Below are 26,749 nucleotides of genomic sequence, written 5' to 3'. Positions count from 1 at the left end.
CCCAGAGTTGGTTAGGACTGGACTTAATGGTCAGGGGTCCCTTTACCTTTACCTAATTCCAGTAAGCTATCGGTAATTCTTAAGCCATTAAATTCCCTTCAATCTCTTAAACTCCTGCTTTAGAGGAAAGGAAAGATCTGCTGGTCAAGGTGTCTTTCAGCAGCATATTCTAACAGACATGGGGGGAAATAAATAACTCTCACTATGGGAAATAGCCAATTTCAATGAATGAAACCACACATTTAGTAGAGAGCCAACGGAAGTTTTCCTTCTCCTCTGGGGTCCCATCAAGACTTTCTCCCCTTTATTTCAACAGGTGATATGCAGGTAACTGAGAATGAAGGAGAACGTTGTGCGATGTTGCCAGCAGAGCCTGAGCACAAAGAGATGAACGAGAATGTTATACAGGGAACTCAGGTGGAAGAGAGACCCTATCAATGCAGCCGATGTGGAAAAAGCTTCAAACACAAGTCGAACGTTTATGAACACCAAAGATTTCACACAGGAGAGGCCCCCTATTTATGTATGTGGTGTGGGAAAAGCTATAAGTACAAGACGTCCCTTGTTCTGCATGAAAGAAGTCACACGGGAGAGAAGCCCTATAAATGTGAGGAATGTGGAAGAAGCTTCAGTCATAGATCAAACCTTGCTTCGCACCAATTAACCCATACTAAAGAGAAGCCTTATAAATGCTCAGAATGCGGGCAGAGCTTCAATCACAAGTCCAACTTGAACGTACACCAGAGAACCCACACAGAGGAGAGGCCATACAAATGCTCAGAATGCGGCAAGAGTTACCTTACTCAACCCAACCTTAGGGTGCATCAAAGAATCCACACAAAAGAGAAGCCTTATCAATGCTCAGAATGTGGGCACAGCTTCAATCAAAAGAGCACCTTGAAAGTACACCAGAGAACCCACACAGGGGAGAGGCCATACAAATGCTCAGAATGTGGCAAGAGTTACATTACCCGATCCAACCTTAGGCAGCATCACAGAACCCACACCAAAGAGAAGCCTTATAAATGCTCAAAATGTGGGCAGAGCTTCGATCGTAGCATAGATCTCAACGCACACCAGAAAACCCACGAAGTGGAGAAAACATACAAATGCTCAAAATGCAACAAGGACTTTTCTTCTCCGCTTGATCTCATTAAACATAACAGGATCCACATTGAAAAAGGACCTCACAAATGCTCAGAATGCGGAGAGAGCTTCAGGTGCAGCACCTCCCTTATGGAACATCAGAGAATTCATGGAGGAGAGGAGCCAGATTTTGGCCTGAGCCATGCTTCTGAACCAAGTCTTGTTGAGCATAATGTAACCCGCCCTAAAAAGAAATGTTTCATATGTTCCATTTGTTCCAGAACATTTGGGTGCAGCGGAAGCCTTGGGTTACACCAACTGAAGCATAAATAGGAGACATCACAGAGCTTCTCAGGCTGAAGCAAAACCCTTTTTTAAATATTCAATTAATCAGCACAAGACAATTCCCACAAAATAGCCCACAAGTGTGGGGAAAGATTTTATGATAGTGCACTCATTTCACGTCAGTTTAATCGGCACAAGACAGCAATGGAGAGGCAGAGAAATGTTGCAAATGCTTCTCTTTCTCCATTCTTCTACTTCAGTGTATTTTTCCTGTCACGGTACTTCTTTTTAAATGCATGTTTTATTTGGGACTTGCTTCTATAAGTATTTTAATGTGTTTGTTCTATTCATCAATAAATTTTGTATGTTTTTTATTCCTTTTGCTTCTCTTTTTATTACTCTTGCCTCCTGTCAAGGTTGCAGTTTTAAATATGCTGCTGCAGCGTTTATTAAATTGTTAGTTTGGGGTTTTTGATACGGCTTTTCTCTTTTTTTTTTAATATTTATTGAAGTTTCCATTAGAACACAAAAATACACAAACATACACGAACAAAATACAAGTATAATTTCAATCCTTTTTTTCTCTTAAACCTTATTTCCTCGACCTCCTCACACCTCCCCATTCTGTATTATAATTTCCTTACTATCTTATTTCTCAACCTTAACTTAATAATTTTGTTATGTCATGCTATTTTTTTTCCTTTTCTTCTTTCTTTCATTCCTCAATTTATTTTTAAAACCTTATATCTATTTAATTTAAAAAACCCAATTTTAACTTAATCTTAAACCTTTTTCCTAAAGTCGGCCCAAATTTTCCTTCCACGATTTTTCCACATTCCATAAAAGTTACAAAAAAGAAATAAACATATAAACAAGATCTAAGCAGATTATATCACCCTTCGGATTTCCAAATCCCACCCTCCCTTTCCCGGTTTTGATCCCCAAACCAGTGTCCATAAATGCGTCCATTTCTCAGCCTGGATCCCAAACACCTGAGGCTTTTAAACCTATCTCAGTTTCTCTCTGCCGGGCTTTTTCACAGTCCTTTGTTTTCAACACCAACTCTCGAAGAAGCTCTGTCCCAATAATGTCCATTTTTCTTCCCAGCAGGCCTCTATATTTAAGAATGGAGCTCAAATTTTGTTTCTTAAATCTTTTAAATCTATATGTCCCGAAAGCTCCAATTTCCATCTCAATCAAATTTATGCTACCAGGCCTCTGGTCCAGCTTTGTCTTCTGCAACATTGTGGCTTCATCTTTAATTTCCAGCAAGTCTTCATATGTCTCTTGGGATTTTTCAAACTTCATTTCCCCAGCTGCAGCAGTTTCTGTTTCAACTTCAAGGGCTATTGGCTCAGAGACTAAAACTTGTGTCAAGTCTCTTCCTGTTCCCACAAGATTGTTTACTGTATCATTCAGTGCTGTTGTCCTTGTTGTTAAGATGTTGCTCTGCTCCTGGAACTTTCCCAGGAGATAAAAAGTCCTGTTCAGCTCAGCGAGTATTTTTCCACTTACAGCCATTTCTTGCAGTATTCCAAAACTCCCCTCTAGGGGGATTCTGTTTACTTAGTGTCTTTAAAATTTCAATCCAATAGACCAAAATGTAACTTGTTTTCTTTTGCTTCCGACAATTTAAATCCAAATCTGAGAAAATCTAACCAGCAGAATCACCAAAAGCAACGTTTTCTTTTATTTCCCAACTTTGACAGCTAGTTTGACAGCTGCCAAAGTCCGTATCTTTCCAGCAGGCTCTTTCACAGATCGCACCCGGGTCCCGGGGGGTTGCACTTTAATTTAAACCAATTCTTATCCTCCAGCAAAATCAAACATACTGTCCAATCACGAAGATAGTAATTTTTCTTCCAAAAAGGCAACTTTTTCTCCCAACTTTAGTTGGCTGGTCCTTGCTTTAGATTATCTACAAGGCGGGGGGGCGGACTTCCTTTTTACACTTCCCCCGATTGTGCCGAATTTTAAAAAATATTTTCCCTTTTAAGTCCAATTTCTGTATTACTCATGGGTTGTTGCTTTTAGTCCAAATATTAAAGGAAAAAGTCAGCGCTCTCCATCCATGGCATGTGGCTTCGCTCAGCAGGGGAAGCAGAAGACTCTCAGCACCGCGCCGCTCCCCGCCTCCATTCCGCAGCCTTTAAAAAGGCTACTTTGCGGGTCGGGGGGGCGCTAATGGTGCCCGCCGAGTCGCCACGTCCACAGGCATTCGCACCTGTGGTTTTTAAGGGTCCCCGCGTCGCCGGCGCGGCAGAACCCGATCCCTACTGAGCCGATTCCCTCCGGAGATCGGAGAGAATCCGCCATTAGATGTTGGCGCTAACCCGGAAGTCCTGATACAGCTTTTCTCATTGCACATGGCTGCACAACCTCTGGCCTGTGGGCCAATCTGTATTCCCCAAGCCATGGCTGCCCAGCGATGAAGGAAGGCTAATCAGCAACCGGGGTGGGGCATATCGCCAGCGACACATGCGTGGCATCGCTATGTATGGCCCATGCGAATGGCGCCACGCGTGTGCTGTACGCAGCGGTTTGCCGCCACGGGTGCTCAAACACCATATGAATGGTGGCAGGATCCTCCACTTGCAGCTGTAGCAATGGCGAAGGGATCCCAATGCCATCTGTACGGCACTCAAGCGGCGCCTGTGGCAAACAGCTATGTATGGCACATGCGTGCCATTGTGCACATGCCCTGTACGTAGAGACGCCATGTATGCCCTGTATGTAGTGATGCTGCACATGTGCCGTACATAGCGGTTTGCCCCCAGCACCACTTGACCACCATAAGGACATTGGCAGGATCCTCTGCATATGGCTGCAGCGGTGCGATCTCGGCTTGCACCACCACAGCCAAAGGCGGCCAGGCGAGCACCTTGCGGAGTGCCTTCTGGTCGCCCCCCTCAAACATGGCACCTGGGGTGGCGCGCGCCCACCCCACCCCCCTCCTCCGCCACTGTGCCTACCTAACCATAAACTAGCAGCTAGTGAGCAGGAAGAAAGCGTTTAGTTAAATCATAGGTAGCTTATGGGAGATAGCTCAAAATGATCAGCACAGGAATGAAACTAAGAGAGGGGACACTGCAGCCCTAGCAGTGCTCACTGTTGGCACATGATGCATGCCATGCGCCTTGGACACACCTACCACACGCTCTGCCTGTTGGCATGCAGCATCAGCATGGCACAAGTAAATAAATGCATCAGGACCACACCCTATGTTCCTCGTTGCAGAACTGGCAAGGACCCCAAATGCACACACACTCCCACAGAGAGATGCCAAAGGACAGCCTATGGAAAGTTCCCTTTGAGAGATGTGCAGCTAAAGGGGCAGCACAGGCATAAGAGCCTGCTGGATCAGGTCAAAGGCCCACCTAGTCCAGCATCCTCTTTACACAGAGGCCACCCTAATGTCCTGGGGAAAACCTTCAAACAGGACCTCAGCCCAAGAGGATTCTGGTACAGTCAAACCTTGGTTGATGCACACAATCCGTTCCGGAAGCCCATTCAGCTTCCGAAACATTCAACAACCGAGGGGCAACTTCTGAGTGGTTGCAAGAGCTTCTTGCACACAAGCAGAAGTCACACCAGACGTTGGGGTTCTGAAAAATGTTTGAAAACCAGAACACTTACTTCCGGGTTTTCAGCATTCGGAAACTGAAACTTACAATAACAGAGGCGCTCGTTGAACTGTATTTGAAAGTATTACTGCCTCCAACCATGGGACAGGGCATAGCTATCATGAATAGTAGACATCACTAGTTTCATCTGTCATAAATGGGAGCAATCCTCTTGGAAAGCCATTGCGTGACTGAGCACATGATTCTACCAGTTACTATAGGCTTCCTATTTGGAGAAGATGCCTAAGGGTTGTTCTCCTGCTTCTTCCAGCCACTCTGGGAGTACAATGTGAAAATGCTCATCATCTATTTTCCACCCAAACTACACATTATGTTTTTGGTTTCTTTGCTGCATAAACAAACAACCAAGCTGACATTAACAGTTAAGTACCACCATCTACATGTCCAATGAGATGGCTGAATGCTGCATCTTCCTAAGATGGAGGACAATAGCCCAGGCAACAACAAATTCAAAACAAAAGAAAACAAGAAAGCAATAAATCAAAGTGCACAGGGAAAAGAGGATCTCTATATCTATCTATCTATCTATCTATCTATCTATCTATCTATCTATCTATCTATCTATCATCTATCTATCTATCTATCTATCTATCTATATCTATCTATCATCTATCCATTGCTCTATCTATCTATTTCTGCTGTCTGAGTTCTCTTTTCAGGTCATGCTTCCACCCTGCCACAGTTTGTTTTTCTGTGAACTCCAATTCCCAGCAACCTTTGCACTTCCCACATAAACGATTAACACCTGGCCTCATTTAGCTGAGCAAACACCCAAGTGGGTCAGTGAAGGGGCTTGAAATGAAGAAGGAAAGTCTGTGAATTCACCAGTGTCTACCAGAAGGGGTGAGCTGGAGCCTACCAAGAACTCAAGAGAAGACATGCTGGGATTGGGTAGAAATTTCTGAACTGGGGGTCCCTATTTCCCCCCTCCTTTGTGGCATTTGAAATGCAGACTTGATCTCACAAGGGGCTGCTGCTCTGGGTCTCAAATGTAGACCTGCCTTATTCCTAAGATTACCTGGGTGTGCCAAAGGAGGCTGGAGGAATGAGAAAGTGACAACAAGGGGGTCCCCAGTTTTGTGAGAGGAGGAATATGGTCAGCAAGGAAGAATGCAAGAGAGGGAATTATTCCCATGGATGGGTGAACAGGGGTGGGGTCTTGGCTTTTGCATCAATTAAATATTTCACTAAGGGTCAGTGTCCATGCAGGAGCATGATTGCTTAAAGGAGAGTTCTTGGGGAGCTGCAACCCAGAGTAATATCAGAAGGGAAAAGAGGGACAGGGTGTGTTTAAGGGCTTCTGCAGATAGAGGATGCTACATTTAAGGTGCAAAAATGCTGCATTTCGTAGAACCAGATCAACAAGGTCTTAGAGGGAAGGAATGCAGTTCAGTGGGAGAGGACCTGCTTTGCCTTGCGGATGGTTGCAGGTTCAATCCCCAGTATCTCCATGTAGGGCTTGGGAGAGGCTTCCCATATGAAACACTGGAGAGCTGCTGCCAGTCAGTGTAGACAGTACTGAGCTAAGTGGCCAAAGATACAATTCTCTTCTCTTCCCTTTTTTCCATCAAATATCTGCAGCCCCCCACCCCCACCCCCGGAAGGCCGATTTTTTTTCCCCCTTCCTTCCTGTGCAACAGCCGACTCCCTTTTTGTTTTCTAGAACAAAGATCAACAAGGTCTTAGAGGTAAAGAATGTCGTTCAGTGGGAGAGGACCTGCTTTGCATTGCAGATGGTTGCAGGTTCAATTCAGTCTGTGCAGACAATCCTAAATTTAAGTGGCCAACATTCCTATTCTCTTGTGTAGGATCATGAAGGAAATATTATATTGTGAGCTATTTTCATAAAACAATAACATCCGGAATGTCAGAAATTTAGAGTACATATGCAGCACTCAAAGTACCCTACCAAGAACTCAAGATAAGACGTGCTGAGATTGGGCAGAAAATTCTGAACTTGGGATCCCTGTTTTCCCCCTCTTTCTTCTCCTTTGTGGAATTTGACATGCAGACTTGATCTCACACCAGCTTCTCTGGGCCTCGATTGCCTAAGGGAGAGTCCATGCAGAGCTGCAAACCAGAGTCAATAACAGAAGGGAAAAGAGGGACAGGATGTGTTTTGGGGCTTCTGCAGGTAAAGGTTGCTACATTTCAAGAGCAAATATCAACAGCGTCTTAGGCGGAAGGAATGAAGATCAGCGATAGGCGGGGATCATGAAGGAAAGGTTGGCGTGTTTGTGTGTTGATCATGTGCAATATCCAGACTATTTATGTTAAGTTGTGGGCGAACATATCAGACGACACAGCGATTCTTCCAAAGCAGCTCTTTATTTGTAAGCTGGAACAGAACTAACCTGAGGAGCTCAGTCAGCCAGCTTATATAGAGCTCCAGAACATTGTAACTGTTGCCATTTTCTAAAACTATCCAATCACTGAACGTCACTTTTCGATCCTTCATTTGCAGAAAAACTATCCAATCACTGAACGTAACTTTTTGATCCTTCATTTGCATAACTATCTACAGTATCCCCCTGCTGGCCCAGGGTGAGAACTTCAGTACATAACAATTTATATTCCAAATAGCTTTACTTTCAGAAACATAACTGAGAAGATCATATATCTACAATCCCGAACTTGCCAATTTGTCAGTTTTAATTTTGTCTGTTAGGCCTAGAACTTCATCCCTGAGACTATCTGTCTCAGTTTCTTGATCCCCTCCCCCTCTTTCTTTTTTCCTTTTTCCTTCTGTGATGGAACTCCTTTTTGGGTACTTCCCTGGCTTTTTTCTGGCCCACGTAGGACCAGCCTGGATAGTTAGCCTTGGTGAAGACTTGACGTTTTCATCCCCCCAAAAGTTTTTGAGTTTCTGCTGAAATGAGGCTGCATTTTAATGTTGTATTTTAATCTTGTTTTTTAAGTTGTATTTTAATCAATTGTTTTATATCTGGTGTTAGCCGCCCTGAGCCCGGTCTTGGCTGGGGAGGGCGGGGTATAAATAAAATTTTATTATTATTATTATTTCTCAGACTCCCTTCCTGCAAAACTTAGTTCATTCATTGTCTTCTGTTGTGAAGACAGATGCAAAAAATTCATTTAGCTTCTTTAGAGTCTCCTTATCCTTCTTTAGACTCCCTTGCCATCTAAGGGCCCAATTGCCTCCTTAGAACAGGGGTCAGCAAAGTTTTTGTGGCTTGGGCCGGTTCCCGGTCCTGCAGACACTGCGTTTTCAGAATTTGGGCATACAGTGCGTAAAGAAGAGAGAGCTCAAGGAATCGATCATCTCCCGGATCACAAAGCAAATCAACCCCTTCAGTGTATCTGAAGAGGAGCTGATGGCCATTGAAGAGTACAACCTCAACGTGGTGAGGCTCTGCTTCCAAGCTTTCCTCCCTGACGAACATGGCAACTGCACGCTACCCCTTGCCCCTGTCATCTCCAACCCGATTTATGACAACCGGGCTCCCAATTCAGCAGAACTGAGAATCTGTCGTGTGAACAAAAATTGCGGAAGTGTGAAAGGAGGAGACGAAATCTTCCTACTGTGCGACAAAGTTCAGAAAGATGACATCGAAGTCCGATTCGTCATGAACGAATGGGAAGCCAAGGGGATTTTCTCGCAAGCCGACGTGCATCGGCAAGTAGCCATTGTCTTTAGGACACCTCCCTTTTACAAAGACATCGGTGAGCCCGTGACTGTGAAGATGCAGTTGCGCAGGCCTTCGGATCAAGAGGTCAGCGACCCCATGGACTTCAGATACCTGCCGGAGGAGAAAGATCCTTACGGTCATAAGGCAAAAAAACAGAGATCGCCAATTGCTTTGCAGAAGCTAATGCAAGACTGTGGTCCATACGAGAGGCCTAAACCTTCTGTGTTCCAGAATACTGCTGGTGAGGCAAAGATAATTAAGAAAGAACTGAATATGTATCGGGCAAAGATAATTAAGAAAGAACTGAATATGTATCCAGGGGATGCCCTCCTCCCACCGCAGAGAACACCTGCGCAGACCTTTCCAATCCAGTCCTATTATTCCCCTCCGATGAGCAACGACAGTTCCAGTGGATGCGCTGACCCATCTCTGCAGATGACAGGGCCCTTTAAGCAGGACGGAGCTCCTCTGCCATGCTGGCGTTCCTCCGGTTCATCTCTCAGCTCCTTCCTGCAGCAAGGCAACTTTTCAGGAGAAGCGCCGCACACCAGCGTGCAGAACGGTGGTTCTCCGTCGCTGGGACAGGAAGGCAGCCTGCACTGGGCCAACGAAAAGGGTGGGAACCTCTACAGAGCCTTCTTTGGAGCCACGAATGGCCAAACGTCATCAGCATCCTCCATGTATCAACAAGACATGTTGAGTGTCTCCAGCGCTTCCGGCAATGCCCAATGGCAACGGCATGGAGATGGATGACGCCCGGTGCTCAAGCGTAACGTTAGAGAAGGCATCCTTCACCCAGGTTTTGAATCCGAATGATCACAGGAGGCAAGTCCAGCCAGCGCCACATCCTGGCATGTCAGTAGCAGTTTCAGATAGCTCATCTTCAAGTACCATCTCCAGCGCCTTTGAGACGAATCCCTTCGCTTACCTGGATAGCCTCAATGAATCAAGACCGCCCAGCAACCTTGCCGTGCAAAATCCCATGAATTTATCCAATAACCAGTACTTTCCATACAGCGCCCAAGACGAAGAGTTCCTTAGCTCTTTCAGAGGCAATTTTGATGCCATTATTTAAAGCTCTGAATAGCGATCAGATCAAGTTGTTGCTCCGGTAGACAGGCAATGGTTTCTCTCAACAGGATAATTAGATTTTACATGACTTTTGCGGGAAAGTAATATTCCTTTTCAACAGGCATATAAAAGTTATGACGCTGGAAGATGAGCCCCTCAGGTCGGAAGGCGTCCAACATGCTACTGGGGAAGAGCGGAGGGCAAGTACAAGTAGATCCAGAGCTGATGAAGCGGCTGGGCCAAAGCCGAAAGGACGCTCAGTTGCTGGAAGCGAAAGGAAAGTCCAATGCTGTAAAGAAAAATATTGCATAGGAACCTGGAATGTAAGAACCATGAACATGGGTAAGTTGGAGGTGGTCAAAAATGAGATGGCAAGAATAAATATTGACATCCTGGGCATCAGTGAACTAAAATGGACGGGAATGGGTGAATTCAGTTCGGATGACCATCATATCTACTACTGTGGGCAAGAAACCCGTAAAAGAAATGGAGTGGCCCTCATAGTCAACAAAAGAGTGGCAAAAGCTGTACTGGGATGCAATCTCAAAAATGATAGAATGATCTCGATACGAATCCAAGGCAGACCTTTTAACATCACAGTAATCCAAGTTTATGCACCAACTACTGGTGCTGAAGAAACTGAAATTGACCAATTCTATGAAGACTTACAACACCTTATAGAAGTGACACCAAAGAAGGATGTTCTTCTCATTATAGGGGATTGGAATGCTAAAGTAGGGAGTCAAGAGATAAAAGGAACAACTGGCAAGTTTGGCCTTGGAGATCAAAACGAAGCAGGGCAAAGGCTAATAGAGTTCTGTCAAGAGAACAAGCCGGTCATCACAAACACGCTTTTCCAACAACACAAGAGACGACTCTACACATGGACATCACCAGATGGGCAGCATCGAAATCAGATTGATTATATTCTCTGCAGCCAAAGATGGAGAAGCTCTATACAGTCAGGAAAAACAAGACCTGGAGCTGACTGTGGCTCAGATCATCAGCTTCTTATAGCAAAATTCAAGCTTAAACTGAAGAAAGTAGGAAAAACCACTGGGCCGGTAAGATACAATCTAAGTCAAATCCCTTATGAATACACAGTGGAAGTGAGGAACAGGTTTAAGGATTTAGATTTGGTGGACAGAGTGCCTGAAGAACTATGGATGGAGGCTCGTAACATTATACAGGAGGCAGCAACTAAAACCATAACAATGAAAAGGAAATGCAAGAAAGCAAAGTGGCTGTCCAATGAGGCCTTACAAATAGCGGGGGAGAGAAGGCAAGCAAAATGCAAGGGAGATCGTGAAACATACAGGAAATTGAATGCAGATTTCCAAAGAATAGCAAGGAGAGACAAGAAGACCTTCTTAAACAAGCAATGCAAAGAAATAGAGGAAAGCAATAGAATGGGAAGAACCAGAGATCTGTTCAAGAAAATTGGAGATATGAAAGGAACATTTCGTACAAAGATTTCCATAATAAAGGACAAAAGTGGAAAGGACCTAACAGAAGCAGAAGACATCAAGAAGAGGTGGCAAGAATACACAGAGGAATTATACCAGAAAGAAACGGATGTCTCATATACCCCAGGTAGTGTGGTTGCTGACCTTGAGCCAGACATCCTGGAGAGTGAAGTCAAATGGGCCTTAGAAAGCACTGCAAATAACAAGGCCAGTGGAAGTGATGGTATTCCAGCTGAACTATTTAAAATTTTAAAAGATGATGCTGTTAAGGTGCTACACTCAATATGCCAGCAAGTTTGGAAAACTCAGCAGTGGCCAGAAGATTGGAGAAGATCAGTCTACATCCCAATCCCAAAGAAGGGCAGTGCCAAAGAATGCTCCAACTATCGCACAATTGCACTAATTTCTCACGCTAGCAAGGTTATGCTTAAAATTCTACAAGGAAGGCTCAAGCAGTATGTGGACCGAGAACTCCCAGAAGTGCAAGCTGGATTTAGAAGAGGCAGAGGAACCAGAGACCAAATTGCAAACATGCACTGGATTATGGAGAAAGCTAGAGAGTTCCAGAAAGACATTTACTTCTGCTTCATTGACTATGCAAAAGCCTTTGACTGTGTCGACCATGGCAAACTATGGCAAGTTCTTAAAGAAATGGGAGTGCCTGATCACCTCATCTGTCTCCTGAGAAATCTCTATGTGGGACAAGAAGCTACAGTTAGAACTGGATATGGAACAACTGACTGGTTCAAAATTGGGAAAGGAGTACGACAAGGCTGCATTTTGTCTCCCTGCTTATTTAACTTATATGCAGAATTCATCATGCGAAAGGCTGGGCTGGATGAATCCCTAGCCGGAATTAAGATTGCCGGAAGAAATATCAACAACCTCAGATATGCAGATGACACAACCTTGATGGCAGAAAGTGAGGAGGAATTAAAGAACCTTTTATTGAGGGTGAAAGAGGAGAGTGCAAAATATGGTCTGAAGCTCAACATCAAAAAAAAGAAGATCATGGCCAATGGTCCCATCACCTCCTGGCAAACAGAAGGGGAAGAAATGGAGGCAGTGAGAGATTTTACTTTCTTGGTCTCCATGATCACTGCAGATGGTGACAGCAGCCACGAAATTAAAAGACGCCTGCTTCTTGGGAGAAGGGCAATGACAGGCCTAGACAGCATCTTGAGAAGTAGAGACATCACCTTGCCAACAAAGGTCCGTATAGTTAAAGCTATGGTTTTCCCAGTAGTGATGTATGGAAGTGAGAGCTGGACCATAAAGAAGGCTGATCGCCGAAGAATTGATGCTTTTGAATTATGGTGCTGGAGGAGACTCTTGAGAGTCCCATGGACTGCAAGAAGATCAAACCTCTCCATTCTGAAGGAAATCAGCCCTGAGTGCTCACTGGAAGGACAGATTGTGAAGCTGAGGCTCCAGTACTTTGGTCACCTCATGAGAAGAGAAGACTCCCTGGAGAAGACCCTGATGTTGGGAAAGATGGAAGGCACAAGGAGAAGGGGGCGACAGAGGACGAGATGGTTGGATAGTGTTTTCGAGGTTACCAGCATGAGTCTGACCAAGCTGCGGGGGGCAGTGGAGGACAGGAGTGCCTGGCGTTCTCTGGTCCATGGGGTCACGAAGAGTCGGACACGACTAAACGACTAAACAACAACAACAACAACAATATTCCTTTTCAATGCACTAGTATATGCTGGAATTTAAACAATGCCACGGCAATTTTAGGATTAGTGATGGATCAGGTGAGGTTTGATAGTTTTGTTTTGTTGTTTTTACTTTGCTTTGTACAAAGCACTCTGTGGTTATCTACAATCTCACATTTATTCACTTTGTCCCTTTTAGAAAGCACAGATTTCTCCATATTAACGATTAGGGATCTTCCTTTGTCTGTTTCACTTCAGACTTCAGATCACACGGACACAACACTTGTGAGGAAAAATGGCACCCAGTACACTTCTGCTGCGCCAGATGGATGTCCGTGCCGATCGAAAACTTCCCTTAGCTCTCATAGCATGGTCCTAGCAGAGTTCAGCAGCGGGGAAACTGTTGCCGTGTGTGGATAATAAATCAGACTGAATGCAGGCTTCTCTCTTATCTCCAACAGTCTTTTAATGCGTAGAAAAACATCATTGATTAGCCCGGCGAAAAAGCAGGCATCCTTTCGCCTCTCAGTCAAAACCGAAAGAGAACTCACACACAAAGAAAGATTCCCATATGTGAACATAACTACGCCTCAGAATGTGAGACGTCACACAGAACTGTTTAACCCTGTAAGTTCTGATTCTCCTCACAACACTGCCCTTGGCGGCATCCCTAAGGGGACCCGGGTGAGTCAAAGGATGACAGCCCTTTGGAAGAATGAGAAAGTGAAAACAAGGGATTTCTCATTGTGCAGGAGGAGGAATGTGGGTAGCAAGGAAGGGTGAAAGAGAGAGATTTCTTCCCCTGGGAGGTTAAGATAGGGTGGGGTCCGGAAGGCAGCATCTTGCCTTTTGTGTTTTGCGTTATTTACATTTTTCACTAAGAAGGGGGATCTTCCTTAAGACAGAGCTGCAGCCCAGAATACACAACAAAAAGGAAAAGAGGGACAGGATGTGTATTAGGGCTTCTGCAGATGGAAGTTGCGATATTTCCTGGAGCAAAGATTAAAAGAGTCTTAGGGGGAAGGAACGCAGCTCAATGGTAGAGTGCCTGCCTAACATTGCAGAAGGTGGCAAGTTCAGTCCCCAGTATCTCCATGGAAGGCTTGGGAGAGGCTTCCCATATGAAACTCTGGGAGCTGCTGCCTGTCAGTGTAGACAGTACTGAGCTAAGTGGCCAAAGTTACTATTCTCTTGTGTACATGAGGATCATGAAGGAAAAGATTCATTTCTGAGCTGTTTTCCTAAACCAGTAATAGGAGAGTGTCCAGTGTGCATACAGGGATACTCCTGTGCTTCTAATTTTCTGTATTTCCTGTTTCTCAAGATGCCTTGTTTCAAACAATCTACTTTCCTACACAGGCTAAGGGAAAGCAGCAGCCAGCAGACAAAACAGAAGACGCCTGAGGCTAAGAAGAAGGTTGCAAGGAGACCAGTTGGACCACAGCCAGGATGATGATGTTTGATACTTGCAAGGAGCCAGACCTGTGCATTGTCTACGGGGAACCCATCAGGCAAAAGCCCATCATCCATAAGAGAAGGGAGGGTCAGCAGGAAGCCCACCCAGTTGAGGAGGAGGATGTACCCCTTTTTCATGGAGGAAGTTGCAGGGCCTCCTGGGAAATCATGGTACAGACAATTCCTGGTGCTGCTAAGGAGCAGGATGTGTGCATTGTAGGTGAGGAAAACATCTGGCACTACCCCAACACCTGTGAGAGAAAGGTGTGTTTGCAGGAAACCCACTCAGTAGAGGGTCCAGTTCATAGCAAAGGAGATTCCAGTGTCCCAAGTAAAACTCCAGCCCAGACCATTGTTGATGCCACAGCCAGGATGATAATGCTTGATACTTGCAAGAAGCCAGACCTGTGCATTGTCTATGGGGAACCCATCAGGCAAAAGCCCATCATCCATAAGAGAAGGGAGGGTCAGCAGGAAGCCCACCCAGCTGATGAGGAGGATGAACCCCTTTTTCATGGAGGAAGTTGCAGATCCCCCTGGGAAATCACAGTACAGACAATTCCTGGTGCTGCTAAGGAGCAGGATGTGTGCATTGTGGGTGAGGAAAACATCTGGCAGAACCCCAACATCTGTGAGAGAAAAGTGTGTTTGCAGAAAATCAGCTCAGGGGAGGGTCCAGTTCACAACAAACTAGACTCCAGGCTCCCCAGTGAACCTCCAGCCCAGACTGTTGTCGATGCTGCTAGGGGACAAGACATCTGCACTGTGTATGAGCAAGGTGTCCTACAAAAGCCCACCATTCATATCAGAATTGGGTATCCTGAGGAAACACACCCACGGGAGGATATAGTTAAGCCTGTTGCTTGCAGAGGAGATTGGAAAGGCCCCAATGAATCTACTTTCCAAGCTGTTCTTAATGCTACCAAGGAACAAGACTCCCACGTTGGGTACGAGGAAATGGTTAGTCAGAAGGCCATTTTTCAAGGAACAGCCCCCAGTGAAGCCACAGCTCAGAGAGATATGGATAATGGTAAGTAATGGGACTCCCAGGTAATGCATATTGGGGAGGGAGGTCCCAGGCAGAATTGCTTCTTAGCTCCAGGCCTTGACTGTCATAGAACATAGAACCCACTCTTTGTAGGTACTCTTTGCTGGGGAAACAATACTGCTCTTGAGTTGTGTGTGTTTGTGTGTGTGTGGCTTGTGCAGAAATTTTAAACAAGAAATTATATACAGTGGTAGCACAGGTTAAGTACTTAATTTGTTCCAGAGGTCCGTTCTTAACCTGAAACAGTTCTTAACCTGAAGCACCACTTTAGCCAATGGGGCCTCCTGCTGCCACTGCACCACCGCTCCGCAATTTCTGTTCTCATCCTGAAGCAAAGTTCTTAACCCGTTGTACTATTTCTGGGTTTGCGGAGTCTGTAATCTGAAGCTCTATTTAGGTTCTGCTTGCTGGGGAAACAGCAGGACTGTTTGCTGGGGAAACTGTACTGTTCTTGAGTTGTACAGTGTACACACACACACACACACACACACTGTATTTTTCGCTCTATAAGACGCACCAGACCTTAAGACACACCTAGTTTTTGGAAGAGGAAAACAAGAAAAAATACTCTGAATCCCAGAAGCCAGGACAGCAAGTGGGATCACTGTGCAGCCCTGGCTTATGAGGTAGCCACGCACAGCCTCTGCCCGAGAGAGGTTGTGCGTGGCTAAGCAAGAAGCCAAGACAGCCAGCGGGATTGCAGTGCTTTTCCTCCTCAGGGAAAAGCCCCCAAGAGCCGCACACACGCTCCACACGGCTCTTTAAGGGGAGCGCTGAGCGGAGCCTCCCACCTGCATTCGCTCCATAAGAGGCACACACACTTCCCCTTACTTTTTAGGAGGGGGAAAGGGCGTCTTATAGAGCGAAAAATACGGTAAGCCTTGTGGACTAATTTTTCAATTTAGCTGGGTACTTTTTGATTTTTTGTTATTTCTTCACAACTACTTTCCCTATGTTCATAGTCTGCTACATTGGTTGTATTGTCTGCTCTTGAACACTAGAAAAGTTTCAAAGCGCCAAGAATTGGAAATCTTGATCTAACCTCATGATGGACAAAAAATATAGCTATGCTTCCTAAAGCCAATGTAAGCTTCCACCTGCAGACAGAGAAAATATTTGCTCTCAAGATTAGGAACTTGCTGGTGAATCTGACGCAATGGCAAAACCAGACTCAGGATATTGAGCAGAGTGGAAAGAAAGGTCACCCATGATGGAAAAACATTGCCCGCTTTGGCAGCAATGGCCCCAAAAGTGTAACAAAATACGAAATATATTAGATTGAATCACTCTGTTTCCATCTCTCTATGACATCCATGTTTTCCTTCTCTCATTATCCAGCAGGTGTTGTGCAATGGAGAGAGAACAGAAGGAAATCTTCGAAAAAAGCACAGGATGAGATGGTGGAGCAGAACCTCCTGAGTCACGATGGACCAAGGAGGGAAAAGAGAAGCCACAGAAAACGGAAGACAGACAAATCCATCGTTCCTCAAAGTAGCTTCTTCACTGAGCAAGGAGAACAACCAGAAAACAGAGATGCTTTGAGAACATCCACAAAGGAGAAAACAATTCAAATGGCAGAATCTGGAGAAATAAGCAGTTGGAGCAGAAACAATGGAAACAGCCCCACATGCCCTACAGAGGTGAAGCGATTTACTTGTTTGGAGTGTGGAAGGAGCTTCAGGAATCAGAAGCAGTTTGCTGCCCATCAGAAGATTCACACAGGACAGAAATCACATAAATGTGCAGACTGTGGAAAGAGCTTCCGCAATAATTGGAACCTTAAAGTACATAAAAGAACCCACACAGGGGAGAAGCCTTTCAAATGTACAGTGTGCGAGAAAAGCTTTAATGTGAGATCAAACCTTAATGCACATCAAATAATTCACACAGGGGTGAAGCCCTACAAATGTTCTGTGTGTGGGAAACGTTTCGCACGCAGCTCATACCTTAATGCACATCAAAGAACTCACACAAAGAAGAAGCCCTACAAATGTTCTCAGTGTGGGAAAAGTTTCGCATACAGCTCATACCTTACAGTACATAAGAGAACTCACACAGGGGAGAAACCTTTCAAATGTTCAGTCTGTAATAAATGTTTTGCTAAGATGTCAAACCTTACTAGTCATCAGAGCATTCACAAAGGGCAGAGACCCCATGAATGCTCAATATGTGGAAAGAGCTTCACCCGTAAATCAAACCTCAAGAGGCATCAAAAGCACCACACAAGGGAGACGCCCAACCAGGGTTCAAATCTCAGTCAGAGTTTAGATGATGAATTGAGACCTTATGTAGGTGAGAACACACAGCAGATTTAAACCATGTAACTTCAACTATGGTAAGAAGGTCGCATCCACACAATACTTTTAAAGCTTCCCCAAGGAATCCTGGGAACTTCAGTTCTTAAGGGAGCTGGCAACTGTAGGTCTATGAAGTACAAACTACTGTTTCCAGAATTCTTTTAACAAACCATAGAAAAGCTATAAATGTGCTTTAAAGGGGTGGTGCGAATGTGACCTCAGCCTCGGTGTCCATCGTTTGGGCGTCGCAGGAGCCACCCAGAGGCCACGTCCCCCCCTGAACCTCCCAATACACACACATAATACATGCTTTGGGCAGGTTCTTGAGTCTTTTAAGTGACTAAAACTCATTGCCTCAACTGGGTTGTTGTTTATTGTTTGTGTGGATTCCATGTGATAGTTGAAAAGTTTTTTTACATATAATAAAGTGCCTTCATTTTAATACGTTATGCTATGAAAATTGCTCTTGGGAGAATCTAGAGAAAACTCAGCTCTTTCCTTGGCCAGAGCAAAGTCAACCAGCACCTTTCTCTCTTGACACTGGGAATTTCTCCCCAATAAATTCATCCGGCTGAATTAACCATGTTGGGGATAATCTACGTGATTCTTTAGGCTTTTGAAACCAAAGAGAATGATTGACCCAAGGAAGGAAGGGAAGGTTGAAGGCTTCAGAGGCTTCCCTGTTGGAAATGTAAAATTGGCACAGTAGCTGCTTCTGCTTTTTAGACTTGTTTAGAGACTACCAATCCTGAATAATAAAGTTGTATAAATATTACATTTTGTACTCTTCTGTTTTCTCTGGCTCCTCAACAAAAATGGATGCAGCTTTCCAATTTAGGTTGCAGTTTCCAGCACACTTAGCACACATTCACACCATAATTATAATTAATAATAATATTAATAATAATTTATTATTTATACCCTGCCTATATTGCTGGGTTTCCCATGCAGTGAAAGCAGTGTGATACTGCTTTAAACAGTCATGGCTTCCCCCAAGGAATTCTGGGAGCTGAAGGCTGTTAAGAGTGCTGAGATGGGTTAGGGAAGACCTGCTATTCTCCTCACAGAGCTACAGTTTCCAGCATTACTGGGGGAGAGGAACTGAGGCATCTAATCATAAGCCTGCATTTTTATCAAGCTTATATTTTTTGATCAAGGTTGTATCTTAAAAATGAGTTCAAATTCACAAATGTTTCATGCCAGGCAGGAACTAGGCTGGCTAAGATTTTGGCAGATGTTCATCCTCTTGGCCAGAGAGGCCCTCTGGTTTATTGCGGTCATAAAAGGCTGAGAGCGAGGTCACTGACCTTGCATGTTGCAGAGTACAATTAAGCTACAATTAAGTTGGTAAATAGTAAGAATTATTGTGCCTCCCATTAGAGACTTGAGCCACATTTTCCTAAGGGCAAGAGCTAATGGAAATAGGGAAAGAAAGTGTTTTTAAGTTTTTTCTTACTTTGAAAACGTCTTTGCTTATAAAAAAAATTATATATGTTATGTATTAAATATATTGGCTTAAATGTAATTATGCAAAGGATTTAAGAAATGTTGGATTCTTATTTCATATAGTTGTAAGAGTTGTAACTATCCTGAAATTAAGTCAGCCATCAGCCCAGCCCCCCTGTCGGGCAGGAAAGCACCATCAGAGCACTCTAGACAGATGGTTGTCAGGTTTTTGTTTAAAGGAACCTCCAATGAAGGAGATCTTTCATTGATGATGCGTACAAAAGATCTTTGATACCTGTTTAAAATAGAATTAGCCACCATCTGTTTTAGCCATCTGCTCTATTTTAGAATTAAGGGGGCAAAGGTGATTTGGTAATTAAGGTGCCTTGTAGAGGTTAATGGCTACTTGTTTGCCAATTATAAATATAGCTTTTATTTCCCATAAAAGGCAATAGGAAATGGTTGTATCTTTTGTGATTGGTTCTAACAAACAGCCAATAGGAATTTCAACCAGGCTGATTGGACAGAGGCAGCCAAAGGAGGAGCAAGGGGGCTGGGTTAAGGAAATATAAGTGCTGGCCAGAATGGCAGGAGGCCAGGCCAGAGCTTGGTAACCATATACCACTGTGCCTCTCATTTATTTGTCTGACAAATAAATTATTATTTTAATTTCTCTATTGCTGCATTGAATATTTCATTCCAGCTAAGCGTTAACCACAAGCAGGGTGCTACAGAACTGATGGTTAAACCACTTTGCCCTAGATGCTCAAAGAACCCTAAAAGATTGGTGAATTGCAGAAGCCAAACTGGATTTTATTCAGTAAGACTTGGTCCTCTGTATATATATGAAGACTTTATCAACCATAAATCAGTGGTTGCACCTGTAACTGAAACTGTGACAGACAGAATGTGAAGCTTCACTAAAGTTATATTTCCCCTTGAGAAATAGCTTGACCTGTTGAAATTCTGCCTGCTACACAGCTGTTAAAGGCCCAAGACTCAGAATAAGTACACTCAAAGGAAGGGAGAAGCAGCTTTTGAGGACTCTGATTCCTGTTGCCTGGTATCTAAACCACTCACAAATCGCTCACAGCTCTGCATTCACTCATTGGCTGAACGGCTGGTGCCTGGAAATAAGGAAGGAAGGTACCATTCCAGGGAAGAGCGTTCCAGGAGGGAGGAGGCACCTCAGAAAAGGCCTGTTCTCAGGTCGCGAGGCTCCAGGCCTTTCGTGTCAGAGGCACACGGAGGAGGAGGAGGAGGAGGAGGAGGAGTCTTAAAAAAAAAAAAACCCACAAAAGTTGATGTTATTATGTTGAAAATCCAGTGGTGCCTCACAAGACGAAATTAATCCGTTCCGCGAGTCTCTTCGTCTTGCGGTTTTTTCGTCTTGCGAAGCAAGCCCATTGACGGCTTAGCGGATTAGCGCTATTAGCGGCTTTTAGCAGCTTTTAGCGGCTTTTAGCGGCTTATAGGCTTAGCGGATAAGCAGATAAGCGGCTTAGCGGCTTAGAAAAAGGGGGGAAAGGGAAAAAAAACCGCAGGAACTCGCAAGACATTTTCGTCTTGTGAAGCAAGCCCATAGGAAATTTGTTTTGCGAAGCACCTCCGAAACGGAAAACCCTTTCGTCTAGTGGGTTTTCCGTCTTGCGAGGCGTTCGTCTTGCGGGGCACCACTGTATGTGAAACCAAGCCAAAATTTAAAAACAAAGGAAGAAAGCTATAAATCAAAGTGCAAGAGGGAAAAAAGAGGGCATTTCTGTCTTTTTCTCTCTCTGCTGTTTAATTCCTCCTTTCAGATCACGCTTCCGCCCTGCCACAGTTTGTTTTTCTGTGGACTCCAATTCCCAGCAGGCTTTGCACTTCCCACATAAACGATTAACACCTGGTCCCATTTAGCTGAGCAAACACGCAAGTGGGACAGTGAAGGAGCTTGAGATGATGAAGGAAAGTCTGTGAATTCACCAGTGTCTACCAGAATGGGTGAGCTGGAGCCTACCAAGAACTCAAGAGAAGATATACTGAGATTGGGTAGAAATTTCTGAACTGGGGGTCCCTGTTTTCCCCCTCTTTCTTTTTGTGGCATTTGAAATGCAGACTTGATCTCACAAGGGGCTGCTGCTCTGGGCTGCAAGTGTAGATGTTCCTTCCTTAGCCCTAAGGAGACCTGGGTGAGTCAAAGGATGACAGCCCTTTGGAAGAATGAGAAAGTGAAAGCAAGGGATTTCTCATTGTGCAGGAGGAGGAATGTGGGTAGCAAGGAAGGGTGAAAGAGAGAGATTTCTTCCCCTGGGAGGTTGAGATGGGGTGGGGTCCGGAAGGCAGCCTCTTGCCTTTTGTGTTTTTATTAGATTTCAATTAGATACTCCACATACACATATTGTATTACATTTTACATTTATACTTGCTCTTCATAGCTGACTTGCCTCCTTCTTTCTTCGGGTGTTTTATATCACATATAATTTTATCGCATTATTTTCTTCCATTTTATATATTATCATTTTCCATATTTGAGCATAGTGTATCTATAAACAAATAAGTCCTCAGGTTTATACAATTCTTGTTGTCTGTAATTTACCACTACTGTTAGTTATATTACTTTCCTTATACATTTTGCTTCTTCTTATTTTCATTATCCATCACTTTTCTTAATCTTTCCCATTATGAGGTTTGTTTCCAATTCTACTAGTTTTACTATTTCATCTTTTCTTTCCTTTATACAACATAAATTTTTCCGATTCTTTTTGAAATGTTTCCTCACCCTGTTGTCGAATTTTCCCTGTTAGTTTGGCTATTTCTGCATATTCCATTACCTTCTGTCTCCATTCTTCTACTGTTGGTAATTGCTTCTGTTTCCAATATTGTTGCATATAAAAACAGTTTCTGGTCATTCTTAACCAGATCTTCTCCTACTATTCCTAACAAGAATGCCTCTGGGTTTTTCAAAAACGTGTATCTAAAGACCTTCTTTAGCTCATTGTATATATTTTCCCAGTATGTTTTTACCTATCACATGACCACTGCATGTGAAATAAATTACCTTTTTCACCCCACATTTCCAGCAATTCTTGTTTCCTGTTTTGTACATCCTTAACAGTTTAGTTGGAGTGAGATACCATCTGTACATCATTTTTAACAGGTTTTCTTTTAACAAAGTACATGCTGTGAATTTTAGCCCAGTGTTCCATAGTCTTATCCACTTCTCATATTCAATGCTACGGCCAACATCCATTGCCCATTTAATCTTGACACTCTTCATTTCTTCATCTTTTCTGCACCATTCTAATAAAAACTCACAGACCTTTGACAATATTTTTGTGTTGTTTTGTAATACTGCAGTTTCTAATATTGATTTGGTTTGTTCGAAACCTCTTGCTTTTTTATCTTTTGAGAAAATGTCATTCATTTGGTGATACTCCATCCAACTTGATAATTTATCTTTTAGTTCCTCGTAAGGCCTGATCTTCATTACATTATTTTCTTCTATCAATATGTCTCTGTACGTTAGCCATTCTCCTTTCATATTTAATTTTTTCACTGAGAAGGCTTCTTGGGGTGACAGCCACCATGGTGTTTTCCTTTCAAACCACTCTTTATATCTCTTCCAAACTTCATACAATAATCTTTTTATAATATGATCTAGAAAGTCTCGGTGTTCTCCATCCTTGTCATACCAAAGACCTGTATCTATTTCCAAACCCCTCTAGATCTAATATGTCTGTGTTCTTCGAACTAAGCCACTCTTTTAACCATGTTATAGAAGCGGCTTCATAATATATTTTAAGATCCGGTAACGAGAAGCCTCCTCTTTCCTTTTTATCCATCAGAAGTTTAAACTTTATTCTAGGTTTCTTCCCTTGCCATACAAACCTAGAAATCATTTTTTGCCACACATTGAATTGACCTAATCCGGCAACAATAGGCACAGTTTGGAATTAAAAAAAGCATCTTAGGTAAGACACTCATCTTGACAGCTGCTATCCTTCCCCAGAAGGACACTTTCAATCTGTCCCATATTTCCAAATTTGTCTGGATTTCTTTCCATGTTGTTTTATAATTGTCCTTGAATAGGTTTGTTTTTTTTTGGGGAGAGCCAGACCCCCAAATATTTTATTTTCTTTACCAGTGTTATTTCCGTTTTACTTTGCAGGTGATCTATTTGTTCCACGTTCATGTTTTTCACCATCATTTTTGTTTTACCCTTATGAATTTTCAATTCTGCCAACATTCCAAATTCTTCAATTTCTTTTAATGCTTCCACTGTCAAAGTTAAAGGTTCCTGTACTGTCAAGACTATATCGTCGGCGAAGGCTTTAACCTTATATTCTTTTTCGGCACACTTTATCCCTGTAATTCTTTGTCTCTCTTATATATACATTTTTCACTAAGGGGGAGCTTGTTTAAGGCGGAGCTGCAGCCCAGAGTCCACAACAGAAAGGAAAAGAGGGACAGGATGTGTATTAGGGCTTCTGCAGGTGGAGGTTGCTACATTTCCTGGAGCAAAGATCAAAAGAGTCTTAGGAGGAAGGAAGGCAGCTCAGTGGTAGAGTGCCTGCCTTGCATTGCAGAAGGTGGCAGCTTTAATCCCTGGCATCTGCACATAGGGCTTGGGAGAGGCTTCCTGTATGAAACCCTGGAGAGCTGCTGCCAGTCAGTGTAGACAGTACGGAGCTAAGTGGCCAAAGTTACTATTCTCTTGTGTTCGTGACGAACATGAAGGAAAAGATTCATTTGTGAGCTATTTTCCTAAAGCAGTAAGATGGAGAGTGTCTAGTGTGCATATGGGGCACACAATGTATCCTTAGAAGGCTGAGCTGAACAGGATACTTCTTATGTTTCTAATTCTCTGCATCTCCTGTTTCTCAAGATGCCTTATTTCAAACAATCTTTTTCTCAAACAGGCAAAGAGAAAGCGGCAACCAGTGGATGAAGCAGAAGGCGCCCGTGGCTAAGAAGAAGGTTGCAAGGAGCCCAGTTGGACCACAGCCAGGATGATGATGTTTGATACTTGCAAGGAGCCAGACCTGTGCATTGTCTATGGGGAACCCTTCAGGCCAAAGCTCATCATCCATAAGAGAAGGGAGGGTCAGCAGGAAGCCCACCCAGTTGAGGAGGAGGATGAACCCCTTTTTCATGGAGGAAGTTCCAGAGCCTCCTGGAAAATCACAGTACAGACGATTCCTGGTGCTACTAAGGAGCAGGATGTGTGCATTGTGGGTGAGGAAAACATCTGGCAGTACTCCAACACCTGCGTGAGAAGGACGTGTTTGCAGAAAATCAGCTCAGGGAAGGGTCCAGTTCATAGCAAAGGAGACTCCGGTGTCCCAAGTAAAACGCCAGCCCAGACTGTTGTTGATGCCACAACCAGGATGATGATGCTTGATATTTCTAGGGAGCCAGACCTGTGCATTGTCTATGGGGAACCCATCAGGCCAAAGCCCATCATCCATAAGAGAACTGAGGGTCAGCAGGAAGCCCACCAAGTTGAGGAGGAGGAGGCGGAGGTACCCCTTCTTCATGGAGGAAGTTGCAGATCCCCCTGGGAAATCACAGTACAGACAATTCCTGGCACTGCTAAGGAGCAGGACGTGTGCATTGTGGGTGAGGAAAACATCTGGCAGAACCCCAACATCTGTGAGAGAAAAGCGTGTTTGCAGGAAACCCTCTCAGTGGAGAGTCCCGTTCACAGCAAACTAGATTCCAGAGTCCACAGTGAACCTCCATTCCAGACTGTTGTTGATGCTGCTAAGGGACAAGACATCTGCATTGTGCCCATTTTTCAAGGAACAGCCCCCAGTGAAGCCACAGCTCAGAGAGGTATGGATACTGGTAAGTAATGGGACTCCTGGGTAATGCATATTGGGGAGGGAGGTCCCAGGCAGAATTGCTTCTTAGCTCCAGGTCTTAATGACAAGAACACAAGGCTATTTTTGAGGTCATCCCATGCTACAGCAACTTACAGTAGACCCACTAAAAGTAATGGACAGACATAGAACCCAATCTTGTGAAGAAATTGTTTTGTTTGTTGTTTACAACTACTTTCCCTATGTTCATAGTCTGCTACTTTTGCTGTATTGTCTGCTCTTGAGCATTAGAGAAGGTTCAATGCATCAAGAATTAGAAATTTTGATCTAACCTAATGATGGACAAATAATATAGCTATGCTTCCTAAAGCCAATTTAAGCTTCTACCTGGAGACTGAGATAATATTTGCTCTAAAGAATAGGATCTCTACAGGTAGGAACTTGCTGGTGAATCTGACAGAATGGAAAACCAGACTAAGGCTATTGAGCAGAGTGGAAAGAAAGGTCACCCATGATGGAAAATCATTGCCCGCTTAGACAGCAGTTACCTAAAAAGTGTAACAAAATTACAAAACATATTAGATTGAATCTTCCTGTTTCCATCTCTCTCTGACATCCATGATTTCCTTCTCTCTTATCCTGCAGGTCTTGTGCAATGGAGACAGAACAGAAGGAAATCTTTGGGGAAAGCACAGGATGAGATGGTGAAGCAGAACTACCTGAGTCAGGATGGACCAAGGAGGGGAAAGAGAAGCCACAAAGAACGGAAGACAGCTGAATCCATTGTTCCTCATAGTAGCCTCTTCACTGTGCAAGGAGAACAGCCAGAAAACAGAGATGCTTTGAAAGCATTCACAGAGGAGAAAACAATTCAAAGCGCAGAGTCTGGAGGAATTAGCAGTGGGAGCAGGAACAATGGAAACAGCCCCACATGCCCTACAGAGGTGAAGCGATTTACTTGTTTGGAGTGTGGAAGGAGCTTCAGGAATCAGAAGCTGTTTGCTGCCCATCAGAAGATTCATACAGGACAGAAACCTCATAAATGTGCAGACTGTGGAACGAGCTTCCGCACGAAATGGAAACTTAAAGTACATGAAAGAATCCACACAGGGGAGAAACCTTTCAAATGTTCAAAATGTGAGAAAAGCTTCACTGACCACTCAAACCTTACTAGACATACAAGAACTCACACAGGGGAGAAGCCTTACAAATGTTCGAAGTGCGATAAATCTTTCGCACACAACTTCCACCTTGCAGTACATAAAAGAACTCACACAGGGGAGAAGCCTTACAAATGTTTGGAGTGCGATAAAAGCTTCACTGACAGCTCATACCTTACAGTACATAAAAGAACCCACACAGGGGAGAAGCCCTACAAATGTTCTGTGTGTGGGAAACATTTCGCACATATCTCAAACCTTAAAGTACATGAAAGAACTCACACAGGGGAGAAACCTTTCAAATGTTCAGAGTGTGAGAAAAGCTTCACTGACAGCTCAAGCCTTACTAAACATAAAAGAACTCACACAGGGCAGAAACCTTTCTAATGTTCAGTCTGTAATAAATGTTTTGCTAAGATGTCAAACCTTACTAGACATCAGAGGATTCATAAAGGGCAGAAACCCCGTGAATGTAAGTGTGTCAGTCAGAAATCAAACCTTACTAAATATCTAAAATTTCACAGGAGGAAGACACCTTTTAAGTTATTACTGGGTAGAAAAAGCTTTAGTAAGAGCTCAAATCTTCTTAGTCAACAAATAATTCACAAAAAAAGGTATAAATGTTCAGCTTGCGGGGGAAACTATACTAAGTGGTCATATCTTACCAAACATAAAGAATACC

At 43.8% G+C, this 26,749-nt stretch overlaps 1 protein-coding gene and 1 pseudogene across 3 annotated transcripts in view; both read left to right on the top strand.

Moving 5' to 3' along the window:
- Positions 1 to 357: 357 nt before the first annotated feature.
- LOC307210958 (proto-oncogene c-Rel pseudogene) lies at positions 358 to 9,845 on the top strand (annotated as a pseudogene). Its single transcript has 2 exons — positions 358 to 1,320; positions 8,231 to 9,845. The product of its transcript is annotated as a proto-oncogene c-Rel pseudogene (transcript).
- LOC307208277 (uncharacterized protein) overlaps positions 5,625 to 26,749 on the top strand; it is a 35,354-nt gene continuing 14,229 nt past the window's right edge. The window contains exons 1-3 of one of the 2 annotated variants that reach the window (XM_079962934.1): positions 5,625 to 5,858; positions 14,217 to 15,342; positions 16,699 to 18,432. In XM_079962934.1, coding sequence (XP_079819060.1) covers positions 14,307 to 15,342; positions 16,699 to 17,675 — 2,013 coding nt within the window. In that variant the 5' untranslated portion in view covers positions 5,625 to 5,858; positions 14,217 to 14,306 and the 3' untranslated portion in view covers positions 17,676 to 18,432. Of the gene's footprint in view, positions 5,859 to 14,216; positions 15,343 to 16,698; positions 18,433 to 24,004; positions 24,933 to 26,749 lie in introns of those variants that run through there. The other variant, XM_079962935.1, reaches the window with a different exon arrangement.

The sequence above is a fragment of the Podarcis cretensis genome, assembly GCF_951804945.1.
Source record: "Podarcis cretensis genome assembly, chromosome: 2".
Lineage (NCBI taxonomy): Eukaryota > Metazoa > Chordata > Lepidosauria > Squamata > Lacertidae > Podarcis > Podarcis cretensis.
This window is presented reverse-complemented; position numbering and strand designations above follow the sequence as displayed.